Source organism: Schistocerca cancellata, chromosome 1, assembly GCF_023864275.1.
Source record: "Schistocerca cancellata isolate TAMUIC-IGC-003103 chromosome 1, iqSchCanc2.1, whole genome shotgun sequence".
NCBI lineage: Eukaryota > Metazoa > Arthropoda > Insecta > Orthoptera > Acrididae > Schistocerca > Schistocerca cancellata.
In genome coordinates this window covers 338,220,871-338,245,222 of record NC_064626.1, presented here as the reverse complement: position 1 = coordinate 338,245,222, position 24,352 = coordinate 338,220,871, and the positions used below count along the sequence as shown (strand labels likewise).

Below are 24,352 nucleotides of genomic sequence, written 5' to 3'. Positions count from 1 at the left end.
CGTTCGATGAGTTTTGTGTGGAGGAAACGTTTGTCATTTTAATGATGCTCTTGTATATGAAATATCGATCGTTAAGATCGACCAAAGCGTTCAGTCATTAGGATTCAGTTCTTCGTTACAAAACTTGTTAATTTCACTATTATAGATATGATCAAAATTCAAGTTTTATTGGGATCACCATGAACATTTATGGAGGATGGGAGATTATAATTACTGTGGTTTCAATCCCTGCATTACTACAGAATTAAATAGCTTCAATAAATGTTTCCCATTATGGCCGATCTTAGGTCCGCCATGTTTAACGTTGCTACGTCTCCTTTGCCACAAACGCCTTCTACTGGGTTTCCCTATGACGTAGGTTCTCGTCTGTCTCACTCATACACTACAGCACTTAGGCCTCAATAGAATAGACGACTGTGAATTTCCCCATCTCATGGTGAATCTGCACCCCTTGTGGCACGTGGTTCTGGACGACAGGGTTCGTTTCACAGTTCCTGTAGGCTGACTCTATCGCCCATACATTTAAATGAGAGCGAAATGCCCGTTAACTCGCAAGAAACTGAAAAAGACAACGTTTCAAAAAAATGGTTCAAATGGCTCTGAGCACTATGGGACTCAACATCTATGGTCATCAGTCCCCTAGAACTTAGAACTACTTAAACCAAACTAACCTAAGGACATCACACAACACCCAGTCATCACGAGGCAGAGAAAATCGCTGACCCCGCCGGGAATAGAACCCGGGAACCCGGGCGTGGGAAGCGAGAAGGGACAACGTTTCAGTTAAGTATCTTGTGTTCCAAATATATGTGTAAAGCCCAATGAACCTAACTGGACAATGTTTTATATAATAGCAATGTGCTAGTCAATTATATACTTTTGTAGAACATGTGAACCTGACAGTGCATTTTCTGCCATCTAATCCTCTATACTATTTGAAGATAGCAGGTTTACGTGAAGTTCTAAAGGGCTTCAAGCTTACGAGACTAATGCTGCACCATTACAGTGATGAAGCACTAGCACGTCACACCTTAAGCGCAACGTGGAAAGTATTATACGACGCAGAATTTATGAGCGTTGGCCAGTGTTTTTTCGATAATACTGTACCTGAAAAATGCGATAACAGCCTTTATCCAACAAGCCGCTTTTCTCTGTTTTATTGTAAGAGCTTAAGCACTTGCTGGCATCGTCCACACCACACCTCTCTTTATTCCCCTGCATTTCCGTCCTTCCTCGTATACACAAGCTACCACCGAACTTTTAATATTTTATTTGTGAGTCTATTACCTCCGTGGCTATTCGGTAAGCTGTGTATCATCACGGGGCTTCGCACATACACATAAAAACTACGTTTAAGCATATGATATGATCCAGCTCAGATTTCATAGTAGTAATGTAAGTGTGGTTGCTGGGTACAGCGCATATTAGGCCGCACTCTCTGTAACAATATATGTCTCAAGCATGGAATCCATGCATTTCAAAAAATGGCTCTGAGCACTATGGGACTCAACATCTGTGGTCATAAGTCCCCTAGAACTTAGAACTACTTAAACCTAACTAACCTAAGGACATCCCACACATCCATGCCCGAGGCAGGATTCGAACCTGCGACCGTAGCGGTCACGCGGTTCCAGACTGAAGCGCCTTTAACCGCACGGCCACACCGGCCGGCATGCATTTCCGTGCATAAGTTCATTATAGCGTATTTGTTCTTCATCTTCTCATACATCAATCCCTAGAGTTCATACACGGTGGAAAAAAATCACCCTGTGTAAGGAAGTTTGCTACACTCCAACCAACTATATTACTGTTCAAATTTAAAAGAAAATCTGTAAAACTGAAAAAGAAATAACTAAGTTTCCATCGCATGTCATATTTGATTACCAAAGCAGTAGGTAACTAGTTTGAATTGTATATAGGCGTCATGTGAATATGAGGAATTCTGTGTTTCTGTAGCGCATTCTAGACAGTGCTGTGTGGCCGTGCTCGGTAACGGTAAACTTGACGTGTAAGTTTACTGCGCTACCTATCGAATATTTTCTTGACAGTGTACAGAAGTGTTCTTCGAACTGAAAGTGGTACAAGAGAAACGAATTATCGATGGCGGGTTTCTTAAAGTCACAGCATAGATGATAGCGTCCTGAACAGTCTGTAAAAGCCGCTCATTGGATCACATTGGATGCGAAATATTTTTTATTTGAGCGTTTCATGTAGATGATTTCGCCTGGTGCCATTGTAGAGTTGTTGTTTTTGTTGTTGTTGCTGTTATTGTAGTCTTCACTCCGAAGATTGGTTTGATGCAGCTCTTCATGCTGCTCTATCCTGTGGGAGCCTCTTCACCTCCGAATAACTACTGCAACTTCCATCCTTCTGGATCTGCTTACTGTATTCATCTCTTGGTCTCCCTTTTACCCCTGACACTTCCCTCCAGTACCAACTAGTGATCCCTTGATGTCTCAGAATGTATGCTATTAACCAATCCCTTCTTATAGTCAGTTTATGCCACAAATCTCCATTCTCACCGTATCAAATGGTTCAAATGGCTCTGAGCACTATGGGACTTAACATCTGAGGTCATCAGTCCCCTAGAACTTAGAACTACTCAAACCTAACTAACCTAAGGACATCACACACATCCACGCCCGAGGCAGGATTCGAACCTGCGACCGTAGTGGTCGCGCGGTTCCAGACTGAAGCGCCTAGAACCGCTCGGCCACCACCGCCGGCTCTCACCGTATCGGTAGTAGCATACTGCTAATGCTGGCATTTGTTAGGATAGGAAGCTAAGTGCGTTTTCATTCCAAGTAGAGTGACTTCTATCCCGCCCACCCCTTCCACTTGACAGCTGTACAGAAATACGAATTGGAAGTCATCAAATTGTTAATATACTTTCAAATCTGTATCTTGTCCATGAAGGAAAATACGAACGGCGATATAAGTATTTAAAATCTCATTTGAAATAAAATTACTTCACACACTCTCAAAAAATACAGTTACATCAGTAATATACACTGAAGCGGCAAAGTAACTCTTATAGGCATGCGTTTTCAAATACAGAGATATGTAAACAGGCAGAATAAGGCGCTGCGGTCGGCAGAGCCTGTATAAGATAACAAGTGTCTGGTGGAGTTGTTAAGTCGGTTACTGCTGCTACAATGGCAGATTATCAAGATTTAAGTGAGTCTGAACGTGCTGTTATAGTCGTCGCAAGAGCGAAGAGACACAGCGTCTCCGAGATAGCGATAAAGTGGGGATTTCCCGTACAACCTTTCAGGAGTGTACCATGAATATCAGGAATTCGGTAAAACATCACATCTCCGACATCGCTGCGGCCAGAAGAAGATCGAACAAGAACGGGACCAAGTACGACTGAAGAGAATCTTTCAGCGTAACGGAAGTGCAACCGTTCCGGAATTTTCTGCAGATTTCAATGCTGGGCCATCACCAAGAGTCAGCGTGCGAATCATTCAACAAAACATCATCGACATAGGCTTTGGAAATCGAAGGCCCACTAGTGTATCCTTGATGACTGCGCGACACAAGCTTTACGCTTTGCCTGGGCGTGTCAACACCGACAATGGACTGTTGATGACTGGAGACATGTTGCCTGGTCGAACGAGTCTCGTTTCAAATTGTATCGAGCAGATGGACATGCATGGGTATGGAGGCAATGAATCCGATGGCCCTGCATGGCAGAAGGGGACTGTTTAAGTTAGTGGAGACTCTGTAATGGTATGGAGCGTGTGCAGTTGGAGTGATATGGAACATTTGATACGACTAGATATGAATCTGACAGGTGACACATACATAAGCATCCTGTCTCATCACCTCCATCCATTCATGTCCATTGTGCATTCCGACGGACTTTGGCAGTTTCAGCAGGACAATGCGACCCCCCACACGTCCAGAAGTGCTACACAGTGATTCCAGGAACATACTTCTGAGTTTAAACACTTCCGCTGGCCAGCGAACGCCCCATACATGAATATTATTGAGCGTATCTGAGAGGCCTTGCAGCGTGCTGTTCAGAAGAGACTTCCACCCCCTCATACTCTTACGGATTTATGGACAGCCCTGCAGGATTAATGGTGTCCAGTACTACTTCAGACATTAGTCGAGTCCATGTCACGGCGTGTTGCAGTACTTTTGCATGCTCGCGAGGGCCCTACACGATATTACGCAAGTGTACCTGTTTCTTTGGCTCTTCAGTGTATATTGTCACAGTGCGACCCACACAGTTTGCATCTAGTTGTTGAGATAGATGGGAATAAATGAAAAGTGGAAATGTCAAACGTTCTAAATACCATTTTTTTCACAAAGCGCATTTACAGCGCAGTTGTTCTGACGCTGCTCCGTTGCGTGTCCGTAAAGATGTTCCAAGAGTCAAATCACGAAGAAAATGTTTCCTTCATTACGGGGTGATGCATGCTCTTTCCCTCTGGAGCTCATCTACATCTACATCTACATTCGAATCCGCAGGCCACCTAATGGTGTGTGGCGGAGGGTACGTCTGATACCACTAGCTGATCCCCCTACTTTGTCCCATTCGCGTATGGCGTATGGGAAGAATGATGGTCGATAACCGTCTGTATTGGCTCTAATTTCTCGAATTTCCTCAACATGGTTATCACACAAAATGTGTGTGGGAGGAAGTAATGTTGTCGTACTCTTCCCGGGAAGTAGTATCTCAAAAGCTCAATAGTAAACCTCTCCGTGCTGCACAACGCCTCTCGTGTAACGTCTGCTGATGGAGTTTGTTGAGCATACCGGTAACGCTTCTCAAATGGTATCTGTACAAGATCTGTATCGTACAGCAGCTTGCACCAAGTGTTTACTTCGCTCTCCACTTTCTCGCAAGGACGTAAGTTGACGAGGGCTGGTCCTGGAGCATCCTACGAACAGACGAAGCTCATTTTCCTCTGTCGATTGAGATGAACACAAAGAATTGCCGAGTGTAGGGATCTTCAGCTCGAGTCACTGGGCATGGAGCGACTCTGTATGGTGAACGTGTCAACGTTTGGTGCGGCTTCATAGCTACGTTCATTATTGGCCCATTGTTTTTTGAACGGCTAGGCGCTCAAGGACCAAATTTGTTCATTGTGACTGGCCAGTGTTTCTGCGATAAGTTTCGCTGTTGCATACCGCTCTACAGAAGAGAAACACATTGAACTCAACAGTTTTCTCCTGCAGTGAGTCTTGCCGACTGTCGGCAAGACTCACCGGAGGAGAAACACCACTCTGAAGATGTCCAGCGCAGCTCTGGACGAAACGTTAGGAGCTGAAGAGTTTCATGGACTACGACCTTACATCCCGGAAGGTTTACCAGAAGATATGTCGTCTGGTCGTGAAAGCCTTCATACTAAGAACAATAACACTGCAGCTGCACTTTGAGAATACCGCCGACTGAAAAGATTACGGAAGTGTCCTCTTTCTCCACCTGATGTGTGGAGCTTGATGAGGTACTTCGAATCAACTGGAGATCCGGACGTCGCTCTGAAAAGAGGTCGACGATCGGTTCCACCACAAGTGGTTGATGAAATCGCTGTTGCTAAGGCGGACAACGCGGCGTGCAATTCCCGATCCTCAGGCAGTGCGTGCTCTGTGACACGACAGTTCAACATCTCGTGGCCCGCTTTATGTAGAATGCTTCGAAACATTCTCAAATGGTATCTGTACAAGATCTGTATCGTACAGCAGCTTGCACCAAGTGTTTACTTCGCTCTCCACTTTCTCGCAAGGACGTAAGTTGACGAGGGCTGGTCCTGGAGCATCCTACGAACAGACGAAGCTCATTTTTCTCTGTCGATTGAGATGAACACAAAGAATTGCCGAGTGTAGGGATCTTCAGCTCGAGTCACTGGGCATGGAGCGACTCTGTATGGTGAACGTGTCAACGTTTGGTGCGGCTTCATAGCTACGTTCATTATTGGCCCATTGTTTTTTGAACGGCTAGGCGCTCAAGGACCAAAGGTGTTCATTGTGACTGGCCAGTGTTTCTGCGATAAGCTTCGCTGTTGCATACCGCTCTACAGAAGAGAAACACATTGAACTCAACAGTTTTCACGCAAGGTGAAGCCTCACCGCACGTCGCTCGTGAAGTTCATCAGCTTCTCCGAAACGTCCGCAGCTCGTGGTCGTGCGGTAGCGTTCTCGCTTCCCACGACCAGGTTCCCGGGTTCGATTCCCGGCGGGGTCAGGGATTTTCTCTGCCTCGTGATGACTGGGTGTTGTGTGATGTTCTTAGGTTAGTTAGGTTAGGTTTAAGTAGTTCTAAGTTCTAGGGACTGATGACCATAGATGTTAAGTCCCATTGTGCTCAGAGCCATTTGAATCATTTTTTTCTCCGAAACACATTTGGAAACGACCGAATTATAAACCGATCGTTTCCAAATGCTTGGCCGGCACGATCACCTGATCTCACTCCCTGTGATTTCTGGTTGTGGGGCTACCTGAAGAACAGGGTTTACCAGTGGAACATTCCACACATGTGCTGATATGAAGCGCAGCATATCAAGCGACATAGCCAGCATGCCTACGGACATGCTTTGTTCTGTGGTGCAGATTGCAACCTGCGCTTTCAGACTCTTCTGGACACTGATGGCAGCCATACTGAGCCCCTTTTGAAGCAGTAGTGATACCGGTACGTAATGGTATCATGCCGTAGCAACACATTAAAAGTGTTTCAATTGAATTGAGCCGGCCAGAGTGGCGGAGCGGTTCTAGGCACTACAGTCTGGAACCGCGCGACCGCTACGGTCGGAGGTTCAGATCCTGCCTCTGGCATGGATGTGTGTGATGTCCTTAAGTTAGTTATGTTTAAGTAGTTCTAAGTTCTAGGGGACTGATGACCTCAGAAGTTAAGTCCCATAGTGCTCAGAGCCATTTGAACCTTTTTTTAATTGAATTGATTCTGCATTATTTCTCTTCCCCATGTCCTTGACATTAATGCTACCAAATTTGGTATCGTATGGTAATTAGTTTCCGTGTTATAACTTGCTAAATAGGGAAAGTTTAATTATAGCCAACCGGAGTGTGGGTAGGTAGCATCTCACTCTGGAGTGACTATTCGGTATCTTACGAATCAAGATATATGCATATGTTATACAGTACTTGTTACTCCTGCTAATGTCTACAATAGTTTTAAGCTTATCATTAAAGAAAGTTGAACGCTACCGTGTTTACTGACACTGCATGTACTTGAATATTAGTATAGGGTTTTTTCTGCACGCAAATAATTTTTGAGCGATTGTTCTTGTTGAGGCTATGTAAGAACGCGGAGTTGATGTGCAAAAGAAATAATGGAAAAGAAGAAAACCAATATTTTCATTAGAGGACGTAACAAAATACTACAGTTCATTGAAAGCAATATGGAAGTTGATTCGTTTACTACGTGTAGGGATTATACATATGCTACATATTTAAGACTAAGATAATCAATATTATGTACCAACGTTTAAATTTGCAGTTACTATGCAGCTAAAGATACTCGTAGACGTCGTAGCTAAGTTCAGAGGAATCAGTATGAGACTACGAGGACTAAAATGAAAAACATATGCATTCTAGGCGCTGTAATCGTGTGGAAGGTAATATCAGCTCCAGCTGACCGTTTCCATGTTCCTTTGGAGTCGGATTTGCATTCATTTTAGCAATTTAATTTTGTCCAGTGTTATACTGTAGGAAATTCTTTCCGGCGTCATAATTATTTTGCCACGGCTTCATTCTACTGTTTTCTAAGTCATTCATTCTAACAAATTATTTACTGTAACGTCTCTGGTTTCAATATTTGTTGAACTACAACAAAGAGACAGTCAGTAGTCATTTCAAGCTTTGGTCGATGCATAGATGCTGGAATTCTACATGTTTAGTATATCTAAGAGTTGCACTACAATTACTGTTTACTTTCGTAGTCATTATAAGCATTATCATTTTTCAAGAGATAAATTTTTACCGTTACATTTCAAGTTCGCAGCAGTATGTGGTGTGCATACTGTAAGACCTTCAGTATACACACCATCAGATTATTTGACTTGTCGCTCTAACGAGGTAGGCGAGTGTCAGCAAGATGTCTCGTGGTCTTATCGTGGCGTGTTTATCTTCTGCCATTAGGTCAGACGATAGAAAGGCCACATGCACGCTTAGAGTAGCAGATTGACGGTGACCAACTTTAAACAGAACTTGATTAATTTTCACACACGTTTATTAAAATGATAACAAGCATAAAAATTACTTAACTTGGTTCCTGATGCTATTTATGATTGACAATCTAGAGTTCCTTTGGTATTGGTACGTTAATCTTACTCTCACATATATCTCTGATACTTGAAAAAAGTGTCTATACATTTATCTTCATGGGTATGTACAGGAATATGGTAATTTTATTAGGCACAGACTGAAACTTGACTATAGACTGTTAGAGACAAATGTAGACTAGTACAGACTGGTGCCGACAAATGCAACTGGTACAGACTGATGCAGACCGACTAATCGGAGGTCTGTCTACTCACTATAATACCTCACGCATTCATGTATCACTGCGTGAGTGTGATCCGCAAGGAGAAAAAGGTTCTACGTAAGCAGCAATCTCATTGGCTGCGTTAGATATTAATACGCGGATCGGGGAAAGAAGAATTTGGTCTGTCTCTATGGCAGCGCCATCTCGTAGTGCGGAGACGGACGAGTGCTGCGTCTGCGCTGTTGTGCTTAGCGGTGCGCGCTCTAGTGGGAAAGTTATGTACGCGCTGACTACGCGGAACTATGTACACAACACAGTTCGACAGTCTAATGTGACTAGACAGTCTTATATGTTTCCGTTATACAGGGACCGAGCCAGGTCAAGTCTGCTTTCGGCTGGTGACCAGCGAGGACGTCTTGTTTATGTCCCGTCCGCAGAGTCGCGAGCGCGCGTAGTTTGTTTACTTCCTCGCCGCAGCTAATACTCGCGTCCGTTAACATTGAGTCGTCATGGCTCATTCGTACAGAAAAGCTACCATCAAGATCAGCTTCCAGCCCGGCTACACACGACTACGAGCCTTTGAAGTCGAACGATTCATCCATGACGAAGTTCAAATACGAACACAGCACGTCATCGGTATCCACCTATCCAAGTACCGTCGTTTACGTCAAGATGGTCGATGACGAGTTATGTCACGCAGTTGTGAACAGATGCGCGAACACTCTCAAGTTCAAACACTCCAATGGTCACATCGGAGAGGTTACTGTTGACCATGCTGGACTAGGATTACGCACACTAAGAGTCTTTGATCTCCCTTTCGAAGTGCCACCGGACATCGTTACCCCAGCTTTCCGCCCTTGTGGGACGGTAATTAGCCACGTGGCCGAAAAATGGAATACCTTCGAGATGTATCAGGTCCTCAACGGCGTCCGACAAGTGAAAATTGAATTAAAGAAACATGTGCTATTCTACTTAGTCATAGGTGGCTGTCGAGCAATAGTAATGAACGACGGACAACCGCGTACTTGTTCCGGTTGCGGCCAGGAGGGTCATGTGCGCTCGGCGTGTAATCAACGTCGGGTTACACAACTTCCATTACATGACACGACACCACCTCCTACGCTCACGGCCCTCCCCCTCAATTACACAGAGGTGACACGATCGACCGTCATGACAGACGAAAAACCCCTTGGAAGACAGGAAGCGTTAGAATGCACACCTGTCGCCAGTCCTGGATTGACCAAGACCATTACGGTGTCTGCAGAGATTGAAGAACGCCGCCCATCGACTCCACATGAAGATATGGACGAGAGAATGGAACTCGACGCTAGGGTTGTACCGACCTCCGCCTTTCTACCTGAGGGGGATGCGATACGGGAACCACAAACTCTTTCGGACACAGAAACCCACGTCCGCAAACAAAGGTCACCGAGGAAACATAAAAAGCGACGTCGCACACCCTCAGACGATTGCCTCCAGCGGACGCCTTCTCCAGTTGACGACCGGACGGCCGACGAAACGACGAGGAAAATGCATGACACGAGATCGCTCTCACCTGTCAATTTGTCTGATTTTGACAAACCCGATTCCGCTCTCTCGGGCAAACGGATGGCCAGCACAGCGCCCGCCGTTGGTACACAACCGGAAACAACTGCGGATTCACCCTTAGTCACTCAGCCCACCAGTGTTCTACCGCAGCCACCGTTAACTTACGGACCTTGGGCGGATGACATTGAAGACGATTCTACGACCGCTGTGGTGGATGAGGAGAGGGGTCTCTCCTCCCACACCTCGGTCCCTCCAGAGTAGCAACAGATGACGGCGCGGACGCGGCCAGCAGATCACAGACCCCACCTTTTACGGCGACACTGACGGCGGCCCCCACCGCAGGAGACGATCTACAGACCTATCGCTTAACGACCATCAACATTAACACCATTCGGACACGTACGAAATTGTCGCTGCTCCAAGACATGCTCAATGCAGCAGATGTTGACACTGTCTTTCTCCAAGAAGTCTTCCTCGCCGATTTCCCGGGTATGTATGGTTTACGGATCATGTGTCCCACGCCTCGCCAACTAACAGTGGAGTCGCAGTTCGCCTCAGAGAGGGCCTCGAGGCGGACGAAGTCCGATATCTCCTTGACGCTAGAGGAATGGCCGTAACGGTGCAAGGCGTCCGGTTTATCAATGTGTACGCCCCTTTCGGAACGAATCGCCGTCGTGACCAATCGCTCTTCTTCGCAGAAGGAATAGCTCCGCTTTTTCAGCCAGGCACGATGACTTGCTATTAGGGGACGATTTCAATTGCACCCAAGCACCTAAAGGTCAGCTGCCACGCCATTCACCGTGCCCCGAACTTGGGGCACTCATCGGCGATCTCCAGCTGGTAGATACATGGGAACATGTCCAAGGAAATAGACCGGGATACATCCATTTCACGAGTCACTCGTCTAGTCGCATCGATTGGATTTACGTCTCCCGTTCTCTCGCGGCAATGGTGAGTGACGCGGAGGTGTGGCCAGTAGCCTTTTCTGATTCCGAGGCCTACATATGTGCTGTCACCCTTCGTCGCCAACGGGTGTGGCGTAGACGACATCCCTGGAAATTAAACCTTGCTCATCTCGCTTCTCCAGATTGTCGATGCGCCATCGAAGACACGTGGAGTTTGTGCGTCCGCCGCCTCCCAACGTATCCTTCATCGATTAGTTGGTGGTTAACCTGCGCCAAGCCGGCCCTACGGAGAACCTTTATTACGTATGGTCGTGAGACTGCTGCTTGGAGGCGGCAGACCCTCGATTTTTGTTTCACCGTCCTTCGCGAATGCGCCTCCTTGCCACCCACACCGGAACGACAGTTCGGCGTGCGACAGCCATATGCGCCGACATCTCGAAGGGACGATCGTCCGTGCGCGAACACAAGACAGACTCGCAACGGAACGACCCACCATGTACCACGTCATCCGAGAACGTACACTGCGATACGGGCGCTGATACATGCCATCCCCACTGAGGACGGCCGTCATCACACCACACAACGCGATATTGCTGCAGCCTTCTTCGACCATTACACACGACTTTATTTTGCTCAATGTTCCGACTCGACGACGGTGATAGCAGTCTCACAACTGGTTTACGGCATTGTCCCACAGGATTTGCAAACTGAATTATTGAACGACATTACGGAAGACGAAGTTATCGACGCCATCGGTAAAATAGCGGCGAATAAGTCTCCTGGTCCGTTCGGGCTCCCTGTGGAGTTATATAGAACTTTTCAGTATTTACTGGCTCCCAAGTTAACAATCTGTCGGGAGCTTATGTCATCCGCGGTGCCGCTTGCTGCGACCTTCGTAGAAGAAATAATTGTACCGGTTCAGAAACCTAAAGGTGGGGCTCGAATACAAGATTACCGCCCGCTAACACTCGTCAACTGCGATATGAAGACTATTAGCAAACCGTCTACGACCGACCCTACCTTACGTCACCTCACCATATCAGACTTCCCTAGGGGGTATCAACAACATCCACACAGCACTGTGTCGATACCGTGACTTAATAGCCCTAGCCAGGGCACGCCGCATCCCGGGAGCGCTGGCATCACTAGGTTTTAGCCAAGCTTTTGATCGAGTGGATCACGCGTACCTAACGTCCGTTCTCCAGCACATGCAGTACCCACAGCAATTCGCAGACGTCGTGATGCGCCTCCTCCGAGGGGCGACTTCCAAAGTGCTCATTAACGGGCGTCTCTCGCAGTCCCTCCCGATTTTCCGCTCCGTGCGTCAAGGATGCCCCTTGTCAACGTTACTATATGCTCTGCCACTGGAACCGCTCCTCTGTGGCCTCCGTCAACGCCTCACCGGTCTTACCCTACGTGACGTCATATTTCGCTGTACAGCATATGCAGACGACCTGGTTCACGTGTTCCGCAATCACGGCGATGCCATCAGAGCACTAGAATGGATTACCACGTGCGGTGTGGCTTCCGGCAGCTGTCTCAACGTCGCCAAATCGGTCGCCATGGCCATAGGTGACGGGTTGACCCCAGCGAGTGTCGAATCCCTACAGCTCCGTGGCACTATCAAATGTCTCGGAATAGAGTTTCACGACGACATACGGCGCACTGCGGCTCTTAACTACCGCCGCTTATTACAACCAATTCGGGTCCAGATCTTCAACCTTCGTCTGCGGACCCTCGACATTCTCCAAAGGACACACTTCGTCAATGTTTACCTCGCATCGCGCCTTCCACACATAGCGCGTGTTCTTCCAATACCGTTACTGATGGCTCGACGTCTATTAGCGGCATTCGGAGCCATGTCAGTACAGACATGCTCTTCAAAGTCATTTATGAGTCACTGACTCTTCCCCCAGAAAGGGGAGGTCTTGGTCTAGTCCATGTCCACGACAGAGCTGTGGCCCTGTATATCAGCTCACACATCAAGCTGTGGCGCCACCACCCGGAAAGTTTGAGAGGTTTGCTGTTGGAGTCCCTAGCTCTGCCCTCCCTTATGCCCCCACTGACGACGCAAGACATACCCCCACCCTTCTACTACTTCGGGAACTTTTACATGGAACACAGCTATGTCCGTATCGCAAATCCACCGACGATACAAGGGGTCGGCGCGGGATATATATCATTTCCTACAGCAGAGGCGCCCACCAAACATCATGGAGACCAAAAGCTCTCAGGTTAGTTGGAAGGTGGTGTGGTAGACGATTCACGCGGTTACAATGGACACAGCCGTCCAATCCACATGGTACATCACAGTCAATGGTAAAATGATCACCCGATCACGCCTCCACAAGATAAACATCGCGGAGTCGCCTCTCTGCGTAGACTGCGGGATGCCAGACACGGACGAACACCGTCTCACATGTGGCGCGGCAGAAGACGTATGGTGCTTGGTGCGACAAATTTTGTCGTATTTTCTACGAGTGACTCCGGAACACATTACACGTCGATTTCTACTATTTCCGGATCAACAGTATTTCCCGCGCGCCAAGACCGACGCCGTCACGTGGATCCGTGCTCATGCGGTACACTACTTATTTCACGATGGACCTAAAGATGTATTCGACTTTTGGAACTACCTACAAGAACGTCATTGCAAGATCGTACGGAACCCAAAATACAGACAGTATTTTTCTAATTACTTAGGGAGTGCCCTACGCGACCCTCCATGCAGCTGGATCATCAACAGGTAGGAGAAGACACCCATTGAGTGAGCTGACAAGACTAAGTTCGATTCTCGGTGGAATGACATGATATACGTGAAGACGTACCTGGATGATGAAGCGTAAGGAGAGTACCGACACACCCTTCTGCATCCTGTATGCAGCACTTTTTTCTTCGTTTTCCCCATATACATTACCTCGGTGTAGGAACGTGCCGGGATATTGTTTTCTTTACTCAGAGCACGATGCGGTGATAGATACATTTATTTTTGTTGTGGTATAAAGTAAAACCACACTAAGAACGTATTAAAAACAGTAAATAAAAATAAATAAATAAACAATAATTCCCACAAAAGATATCCCCTTCCCATCACTGATTCCTAGATTCCTTGACGGACTAGGGGGACAGTTTGACCAGGTAACGACCGCTGACCGCTCTGCCTTCCTCGCCCTCCCGCAAGTCCTAAAAAAGGTGGCGCAGTGGACTCGCATTCGCGAGGACGGTGGTTCAATCCCGCGTCCGGCCATCCTGATTTAGGTTTTCCGTGATTTCCCTAAATCGTTCCAGGCAAATGCGGGGATGGTGCCTCTGAAAGGGCACGGCCGGCTTCCTTCCCCGTCCTCCCCTGATTGACGAGACCGATGACCTCGCAGTTTGGTCTCTTCCCACAAACAACCCAACCCAACCCGTTATACAGGGTTAACGTTAGTAAAACCGACAAACTGCAGGGACGGATTCCTGACTGGAAATGGACAGAAGAAGTTCCTATGAACACCTGTCCGGAAATAGACGGTGAGTCCACAAACTGATTCTGTGCCGATACTGATGAGATGTCTGCAAGTAACTGATGAAGATTAAGCAGACTGATGCTGCTAGTTCTGGTAAAAGTTGCTTAGTCAGCAGAAAGGGCTGATGACATAAATCCCACAATTGCAATGGTCTGGTGCAAACACCAGAGACAAAATGCTTCCGTAGAGGGAAATCCGCTGCTGTTAATCCTTGCTCACGATGGAGATGGTAGAGATTATTGCGGTTGTCGTGCAGGATACACATAATCGTACTTTAGCCTAAACGATGTTGCCTGGAGCTTTTAGTAGGGTTCGTCTCATAATTCTGCACAACACGGTCCTCCAGATTTTGTGTATGCACAGTCTACCGCCTTCCTGCACGTTTGTCTGTCTGAAAGGACGAATGATCACACGAACGTCCATAAAGAGCTAAAAATGTTGTGTGATGCGGTTGGTGTCTGTGAGGCTACTAGTTCTATTGTAGCCGTGCTGCCTGTTGACCATTTTCATCTGCTTGGTCGTACACAAACACCATCTCGGCTTGTTCCCGGCGTGAGTACTGGATCACTCTGTTGCTTACAGTACGCTCCGTTAATTACACAGCCTGCAACACACAAGGAACACGCGGCACATGGTGAGAGGAACTTTCATTCGTCATCGCCATCTACCGTGGCAGCGATGAATTTCCGGACACATGTTCGTGGGACCTTTCTTCCTCCATTTCCTGTCACGAATCCGTCCCCGAACTTTGTCGGTTTCATTAACATTCACCCTGTATACTAAAGTTGAAATAAAATTTCCAGAAATTTCCATAATGGTTCTGCTACCTTTTGACACCTTCCAGAAAAAATTATGACTACGCACACTCCACATAGTATTCAGTTTTTCCCTGGCATCTTTCTTTCTTTCAAGTTGGATATTCTCCTCTCATCACAGAAATAGAGCCGAGGATTTTCTCTATGTTCTATTTGTTTCTAATTATATTACTTTTAGTTTCTCCACCTGCTGCTATTCGTGCTATTACAACAATAATGACTGCAACTATTTATACTACAACTAACAGATCAACTACTTATAATACCATTCTTCTTCATTGGGGATACAAAGCCACATTCTTAAGGAATCAGTGCAGCATTTTTACGATTTAAGCTGTTATTTATGTAAACTTTTCTATCATCTCAAAACTGGTTTCCGCTCTTTAAGCCATTTTTCATCAATAAATGGGAACACAGTGTTGTGAAAGTAAATTAGCCGAAGTATAGGTAGCTACGAAAGTTCTCATATTAATAAAAATTGCAGCGAATTTATGTCTTGTGTTACTTTGCAAATGTTCTTCATGTTTTGACAGTTAGATTGTACACAAATGGTGAGAAACGTGCAAAGAAGTTATCTTTACCAAGTGACTGTCGTCTACTAATTTCTAAGATCTGTTTGTGTACATCTATACGCAAACGAAAAAGAGTAATTTGCTTCCACAGCACTGTATCCCCATTTTGTAGCTGGACAATCGCTTGAAAAGCCGAAACCATTTGTCAAACGAAAAAAAAGTTTACATAAATATCAAATTTTGTGGGAAAAAGTGTCTCATTCGTTCATTCTGATGAAAGGTGAACAAGCTTCTCTTCTCTTTTCAATGAGTGCTACTCGCTGATCGCGTATCATGTTGTGGCCGGTTGTTCACGTTCACTGGGTTCCCCTACTGACTTTTCTCGTCGACTGTTGAGTATGTTTAGCTCTTGCTTCAGGTACCACTAGAAGATGAAAAGTATCAAAATATTACTTTTTCCGTGAATTTTTCGAACGGATCTTACAACTATGCTCTCTGACTTTCCAATGCTTTAAGTAATGGGGCTGCCAAAATCACCATAGTGTTCGCGGGTCGCAACGCTATAATCTAATTGAAGGCGTCAGTTGCTGTGTGGAGTGCTGAAAGAGGCTGTGGTGCTGCGGTTGCAGGGTTCGGTTCCCGTGCACAGGAGTGGTGAGCGCGGAGATCCAGGTGCTGCTGCAGCTCAACGTGAGCTCGCACAACCCGCTGCACAACCAGACCTGCCTCAACTTCCGGCGCAACAAGATCTGCCTTAAAGGTCAGTCACAGACTTGGAACTTCTTGATTACACAATGAATGAAGGTAATCCACCGACCAGCTTCGTCTACGTTTTTTCGTTAATTTTGTGAAATTTGTATGTGCCCAAACTTCGCAAATGTCGTATTTGTACATGGAATACAGACTAATGAAAGGAATGTTACATATGTTTAAGAATCTTTAAATAGTTGGCAACCGATTAAATAGATGAACAATATCCTTATAACAATGAAATACTATGGGGGAGTAGCGCTGGAAGATTCAGACTTACTACTGAAGTCATATGTGTCCAACAGCGGAGCGTTTTCCACCAGAGTGAAAGATGGGGATTCCACGCAGTCCCGGTGCGACATGCAGCTTGAATGTGTCTTACGGTTACAAAGTTCTATAGATATACAAATCAGAATTTTTTTGAGTACGTGAACATGAAATTGTGAATGCTGAATACTTCGATGCGCAGTTACACAGATCGCACTAGTCAGTCTTTTGTTGCATTAACTACACCTACCGATAAGTGAAAGAGCTGTGTTTTCCAGATTCGTGTTACTGAAATGCATTAGCCGTCGAAACTGCGGATGAATATATTAGTCACAGACATTATACTCGACTATTCATACATAAATCATAATAAGAAAGAGATGTAAAGAAGAGAATCACTCTAAATGAAAATCAGAATTCCTCGACAGAAATCGGCAATCTCTGTAGTAAATGCGTCTTATTTCTTTAATAAGCGCATGATTCGAAGAAAACTGAAATAAGTCTATGTTTTGTCGATGACACCTCAAGAACGTTTGTACTTTCATTAGGAGCAGGGCACTGGCACTAAGTGCAATTAGTAACGTAAGTCAGTGTGAGATTAGATTAGATGTGATTAGATTAATACTTGTTCCATAGATCATGAATACGACACTTCGTAATGATGTGGAACGTGTCAGGTTAATAAAAGATGTCTGTACAAGATATTACATTACACAAAGTATTGCATGACACAAATGTTTAAGTTGATTTTTTTTCCCTCCCTTAATTTATATCTAAAAATTCAGCCCATGAGTAGAAGGAGTTGTCATCTAGAAATTCTTTTATTTTATTTTTAAATGGTGGTTGGCTATCTGTCAGGCTTTTGATGCTGTTTGGTAGGTGACCAAAGACTTTTGTGGCAGCATAATTTACCCCTTTCTGTGCCAAAGTCAGATTTAACCCACCATAGTGAAGATCATCCTTTCTCCTGGTGTTATAGCTATGCACACTGTTATTACTTTTGAACTGGGTTGGATTATTAATAAAAAATTTCATAAGTGAATATACACTCCTGGAAATGGAAAAAAGAACACATTGACACCGGTGTGTCAGACCCACCATACTTGCTCCGGACACTGCGAGAGGGCTGTACAAGCAATGATCACACGCACGGCACAGCGGACACACCAGGAACCGCGGTGTTGGCCGTCGAATGGCGCTAGCTGCGCAGCATTTGTGCACCGCCGCCGTCAGTGTCAGCCAGTTTGCCGTGGCATACGGAGCTCCATCGCAGTCTTTAACACTGGTAGCATGCCGTGACAGCGTGGACGTGAACCGTATGTGCAGTTGACGGACTTTGAGCGAGGGCGTATAGTGGGCATGCGGGAGGCCGGGTGGACGTACCGCCGAATTGCTCAACACGTGGGGCGTGAGGTCTCCACAGTACATCGATGTTGTCGCCAGTGGTCGGCGGAAGGTGCACGTGCCCGTCGACCTGGGACCGGACCGCAGCGACGCACGGATGCACGCCAAGACCGTAGGATCCTACGCAGTGCCGTAGGGGACCGCACCGCCACTTCCCAGCAAATTAGGGACACTGTTGTTGCTGGGGTATCGGCGAAGACCATTCGCAACCGTCTCCATGAAGCTGGGCTACGGTCCCGCACACCGTTAGGTCGTCTTCCGCTCCCGCCCCAACATCGTGCAGCCCGCCTCCAGTGGTGTCGCGACAGGCGTGAATGGAGGGACGAATGGAGACGTGTCGTCTTCAGCGATGAGAGTCGCTTCTGCCTTGGTGCCAATGATGGTCGTATGCGTGTTTGGCGCCGTGCAGGCGAGCGCCACAATCAGGACTGCATACGACCGAGGCACACAGGGCCAACACCCGGCATCATGGTGTGGGGAGCGATCTCCTACACTGGCCGTACACCACTGGTGATCGTCGAGGGGACACTGAATAGTGCACGGTACATCCAAACCGTCATCGAACCCATCGTTCTACCATTCCTAGACCGGCAAGGGAACTTGCTGTTCCAACAGGACAATGCACGTCCGCATGTATCCCGTGCCACCCAACGTGCTCTAGAAGGTGTAAGTCAACTATCCTGGCCAGCAAGATCTCCGGATCTGTCCCCCATTGAGCATGTTTGGGACTGGATGAAGCGTCGTCTCACGCGGTCTGCACGTCCAGCACGAACGCTGGTCCAACTGAGGCGCCAGGTGGAAATGGCATGGCAAGCCGTTCCACAGGACTACATCCAGCATCTCTACGATCGTCTCCAAGGGAGAATAGCAGCCTGCATTGCTGCGAAAGGTGAATATACACTGTACTAGTGCCGACATTGTGCATGCTCTGTTGCCTCTGTCTATGTGCCTGTGGTTCTGTCAGTGTGATCATGTGATGTGTCTGACCCCAGGAATGTGTCAATAAAGTTTCCCCTTCCTGGGACAATGAATTCACGGTGTTCTTATTTCAATTTCCAGGAGTGTATATACTGTGAGGTTACTGTGAGGATCCCTAGATCCTTAAATAGATGTCTGCAGGATGACCGTGGGTGGACTCCAGCAATTATTCTGATTACACGTTTATGAGCAATGAATACTATTCTACTCAACGATGAATTACCCCAGAATATGATGTCATACGAAAGCAGTGAATGAAAGTAGGCATAGTAAGCTAATTTACTGAGATTCGTATAACCAAAATTTGCAATAACCCTAATAGCATACGTAGCTGAACTCAGGCGTTTCAGCAGACCATCAATGTGTTGGTTCCAGTTTAACCTCTCATCAATGGACACACCTAAAAATTTTGAAAATTCTGCCGTAGCTACAGACTTCTGTTCAAAGTTTATATTTATTACTAGAGTTATGCCATTTACTGTACGGAACTGTATATACTGTGTTTTATCAAAATTTAAAGAGAGTCCGTTTGCTGAGAACCACTTAATAATCTTGTGAAAAATATAATTTTCAACTACATCACTTAGTTCTTGGTTTTTGGATGTTATCACTATACTTGTATCATCAGCAAAAAGAACTAACTTTGCATCTTCATCAATGTGGAATGGTAAGTCATTAATGTATACCAAGAACAGTAAAGGACCTAAGACCGAACGCTACTTTGGTCACTTTTTGAGGTTTCTACGACTGCCGCCGCCTCTCGCATCCCACTCTCCATCGTTCACCGTCGTTTCAGTCTCCTTCATTAAGACCTCTCGCCGCCATTGCTTCGTTGACTTCGTCTTTTCACCATCTCGCAGGTCTACCAAGCTTTCTTCTGTGATGTGGAGTCCATTGCCATACACGTTTTTGCCATCTTGTCTCGGGCATACGCTGTAAGTGACCATACCAGAGTAGGCGCTTCCTTTCTATGTGCTCTAGGATTGTGCTGTCGACATTCATAACCTCTCTGATCCTATCGTTTCTAATTTGATCAAGCCTGCAATATACACAGCTCCGTCTACAGAAACCCAACTCTACAGCCAGCAGGCGATCTTTCTGCCTCTGAGTTAGTTCCCACAACTGTGCACCATGTGTTGTGATACTTTCAATGCTTCTGTGGTAGATGTTATGTCCTGTTCTGCGGGTTATGTTTTTGTTTCAGAGAATACCATTTAGTTGTTGTATGGATCGCTGGCCCTGGACTATTTTATTGTTTATAGCATCCATACTTCTACCATTGGACGACAGTTGACTCCCAGGTACTTAAAATTATGACTCCCTTTAACAGTATCAGCACCGAGTTGTAAATCGTTAACAGCATTTTCTCACACTTTCAGATATTTTGTTTTAGATACATTTATGACAAGACCCCATATTTCACATTCTTCTCTTAATTTGCGGAGCATGTAATTTGCATCTTCCTCATCTTCAGCTACTAACAATTGGTCGTCAGAAAAAAATAAAGTGAACAAGATCTTATCGTCTATAGGGATTCCCAGTTCTGCCGCATTTCCTTTTCCAGGATTTTAGTGCCTCCTATAGGTAGATTTTAAAGAGTGTAGGGGCGAGTGTGCATCCCTGGGGTAGTCCCCTTGTCACCTCAAACTCTTGAGATAGTTGATTTCTCACTTCTACCATTGCCATACAATCTTAGTAGAGGAGTCTGACAGCTTTCATATGGCTCGGTGACACGCCATTATCAGTTAGACTTGTCCATAGCTTGTTCTGTCGAACTGTGGCGTAAGCTTTCTGGAGGTCTACAAAGACAAGGTGGCTTGCTGTCCTTTTCTCCGCAAGGTTTTTAAGGGTAAATACTCCATCAGTAATGAGCGACCAGATATGAATCCATTTTGTTCTTCAGATTCAGTTATTTCTTCTTGTATCCTCTTTTTTAGGATACGGCCATAGACTCTAGCCATGGATAGCGTCACACTAATATCACGATACTTTGCACAGTTTCTCATGTTGCCCTTCTTAAGTATTGATGTAATTGTTGCCTTTTTCCATTCCTTTGGGGTTTCGTCACCTCTAACACATTTGTCAAAAATCACTGCCAATATTTCAAAGAGTTTTGACGCCACTTCTTTGACAGTTCTATACAAATTAATTCTGGAACTGGCGACTTTGTGTTTTTCATGGCATTAATTGCATTTTGGACTTCCTTCGGGGTTATCGGTGGTATATTATCGTAACTGATTTCAATTTCTGGTGGGTTCTCAGTGACTGCCACTCTCTTCTCAGTTAGTAATCCTTGGCAGTGTTGTACCCATTCGTGCATGCTAATAAGGTTTATATCTACTTTGTCTTTATTCTGTGTTCTCATTGCTTTTAATACCTTCCAGGTTCTATTTGCTTGCGTATTCTCCATCCTTTTTTTTTTGTTTATCTTCACCGGTTTGCTGCCAGGATTCGTTTATGGCCTTAATTATTGTTTTCTGTGCATATTTTCTCCGCTCTCTGTATTCCCGCCAATCATTGTCTGATCTTTAGTTCAATCATTTCTTATAAGCTTTCTTCTTACCTTCTACGTTCTCTTGTACCGAATGGTTCCAGTAGTCATCACATATTCTGTTGTTGTGTTTGTGGTCTTCAGTCCTGAGACTGGTTTGATGCAGCTCTCCATGCTCCTCTAACCTGTGCAAGTTTCTTCATCTCCCAGTACCTACTGCAGCCTACATCCTTCTGAATCTGCTTAGTGTACTCATCTCTTGGTCTCCCTCTACGATTTTTACCCTGCACGCTGCCATCCAATACTAAATTGGTGATCCCTTGATGCCTCAGAACATATCCTAGCAACCGATCCCTTCTTCTAGTCAAGTCGTGCCACAAACTCCTCTTGTCCCCAATTCTACTCAAAACTTCCACATTAGTTATGTGATCTACCCCTCTAATCTTCAGCATTCATCTGTAGCACCACATTTCGAAAGATTCTATTCTCTTCTTGTCCAAACTATTTATCGTCCACGTTTCACTTCCATACATGGCTACACTCCATACAAATACTTTCAGAACCGACTTCCTAACACTTAAATCTATACTCGATGTTAACAAATTTCTCTTCTTCAGAAACGCTTTCCTTGCTATTGCGAGTCTACATTTTATATCCTCTCTACTTCGACCATCATCAGTTACTTTGCTCCCCAAATAGGAAAACTCCTTTACTACTTTAAGTGTCTCATTTTCTAATCTAATTCCCTCAGCATCACCCGACTTAATTCGACTACATTCCATTATTCTTGTTTTACTTTTTTTTTTTCTAGTGATTCATAAGCTGCGTTATGGATGGCTTCTTTAACCATCTCATACATCTTATCTAGAGAGGTTTCTTCAACGGCAGCAAGTCTTTTTGCTAGCCTTTGCTCGTACAAGAAGCGGGTAGAACTATGGTCAAGGCTATGTAAATTAGATTGAATTTCCTCTGACTCGGTTTCCATTTGAATTTCTGTGTCTTTGATAAACATGAATAATGTCTTAGACATTAGCAAAAAATGGTCTGCTCCGCACTCTGCACCTCTCATAGCCCTCACGTCTTGTGCTACTAGCTTTGTTGTTTGCTTTGTTGTGACATAGTCTATAATGGACATGATGTTAACGCTTGATTTCGCCCATGTGTATCTGTGGATGTCATAATGCTTGATCCATCCATTCAGAATTCTTAAGTAATTCAGCATGTAGAATTCTATCAATCTTTCACCATTATTATTTATGGCTTCTTCACCATATTGCCCCACTATGTTATCATTAGCTTTCCATCCTTTTCTGGCATTTAGGTCTCCTTGTAAAACGACTTCCTTGCGATATTCCATATTTTTAAGAGATCTTGTCAGTTGAGAGTAGAATAAGTCATTCTTCGCTACATCAGCATTGTCGTTTGATGGATAGACCACAATAATCACCACAGAATAGCCCTTTATTATCATCTGTACTTGCAGAATTCTATCATTGACATATTCCCGGCTTGTTAGGTTTTTCTTGAGTTGTTTCTGTATGGTAATGGCAAGTCCACTTTGGGCTCGTTGTTCCTTTGGAACTCCACTATAAATGTAAATGTAATCATTCGTCTCTTCCGTATCATGCCTTTTCTCTTTGGTGTCTGTTAGGCCCGTTATTCCGACGTCAAGGCTCTTTATTTCTTTAAAGACTTCACGTTGCTTTGTAGAAATTCCTTGTATATTCCATGTTGCAATTCTCATTGTCCTTTTTCGCGCCTGTTGTCGTCTTCGTTTTGATCCATTCCGTTCCGAGGCTAAATTGGGAGGTTTTGCATGTGATTTCTTTTGCTAGGATGGAGTGCAGGTCCAAAGCCCCGACTAGGAGGTCAAGATGATTTTTAATCGTGCTTTTCTTCCACTAGACGATTGCCTTTCTGGGCTCAGGGGCTCTGTCTGTCCGTCCCTTAGACTACTCTGGGAATGAGGTGCCACTTACGCAAAGTTCGCCGTACCGAAGTCCATCTTCTTCGCCTTCTTTGCCGATGTGGTCTTCACCCGTAACCCTGGGAATGGGTAGCACGTTATACCCCGCTATACTGGGTCCCCAGCAGAACATTTCCACCAGCTCGAAAGCCGGGCCCACTTCCGCGACATGGACGCACCTGCTGAGAATTACCCATGTGCGCTTAGAGAAGGGGGCTCTAAGCACCCTGGGCCGGGTTAATGTGCGTGTATGGTTCCATGCACAAAGGCTAGGCACTGTTTTATGAGTAAAAATCATGGACACATTTAGCACGCCAGACTCAGCGGTGGTTCACCTGGGCAACATGTTATCTGAAGTGTTTGACGAGACTAATGTAACGATCGTCACAGATTAGTCAACAGCGATTTCTACAAGATATTTTCTGGAGAATATAGGAAGCCGTCATAGTAGAAGTTATTCCGTGTGACAGGTATCCGAAGTGTATATTTCCTACAAGGAAGTGCTGAGACTACGTCATTTATTATGGAGTCAACAACGTACAGATCACTCATTGAGTGGATGGTGGAAATTCCTTTCCACAGATTAATTCTGCTTCATCTCGACTTGAGTTGCGTGCCTGCCTGCAAGGAAACTGATAGTCGTTACAGTTATAGGAACATTGTTAGAAGCTACAGGTTTTACGGTGGTGGTTCTCGTGTGAAGCGGAGTCGTACTGGAAAAACATCTTCGTTGATGTCTGGAAGAATACCCTTCA

The 24,352-nt window shown here is 45.4% G+C and overlaps 1 protein-coding gene across 1 annotated transcript in view; it reads left to right on the top strand.

The window, feature by feature from the left end:
• LOC126161372 (tyrosine-protein kinase Dnt-like) overlaps positions 1 to 24,352 on the top strand; it is a 251,154-nt gene that overhangs the window by 157,723 nt on the left and 69,079 nt on the right. Inside the window, exon 4 of the mRNA XM_049917144.1 lies at positions 16,371 to 16,501. Within this exon, the coding sequence (XP_049773101.1) occupies positions 16,371 to 16,501 (131 nt within the window). The remainder of the gene's footprint in view (positions 1 to 16,370; positions 16,502 to 24,352) is intronic.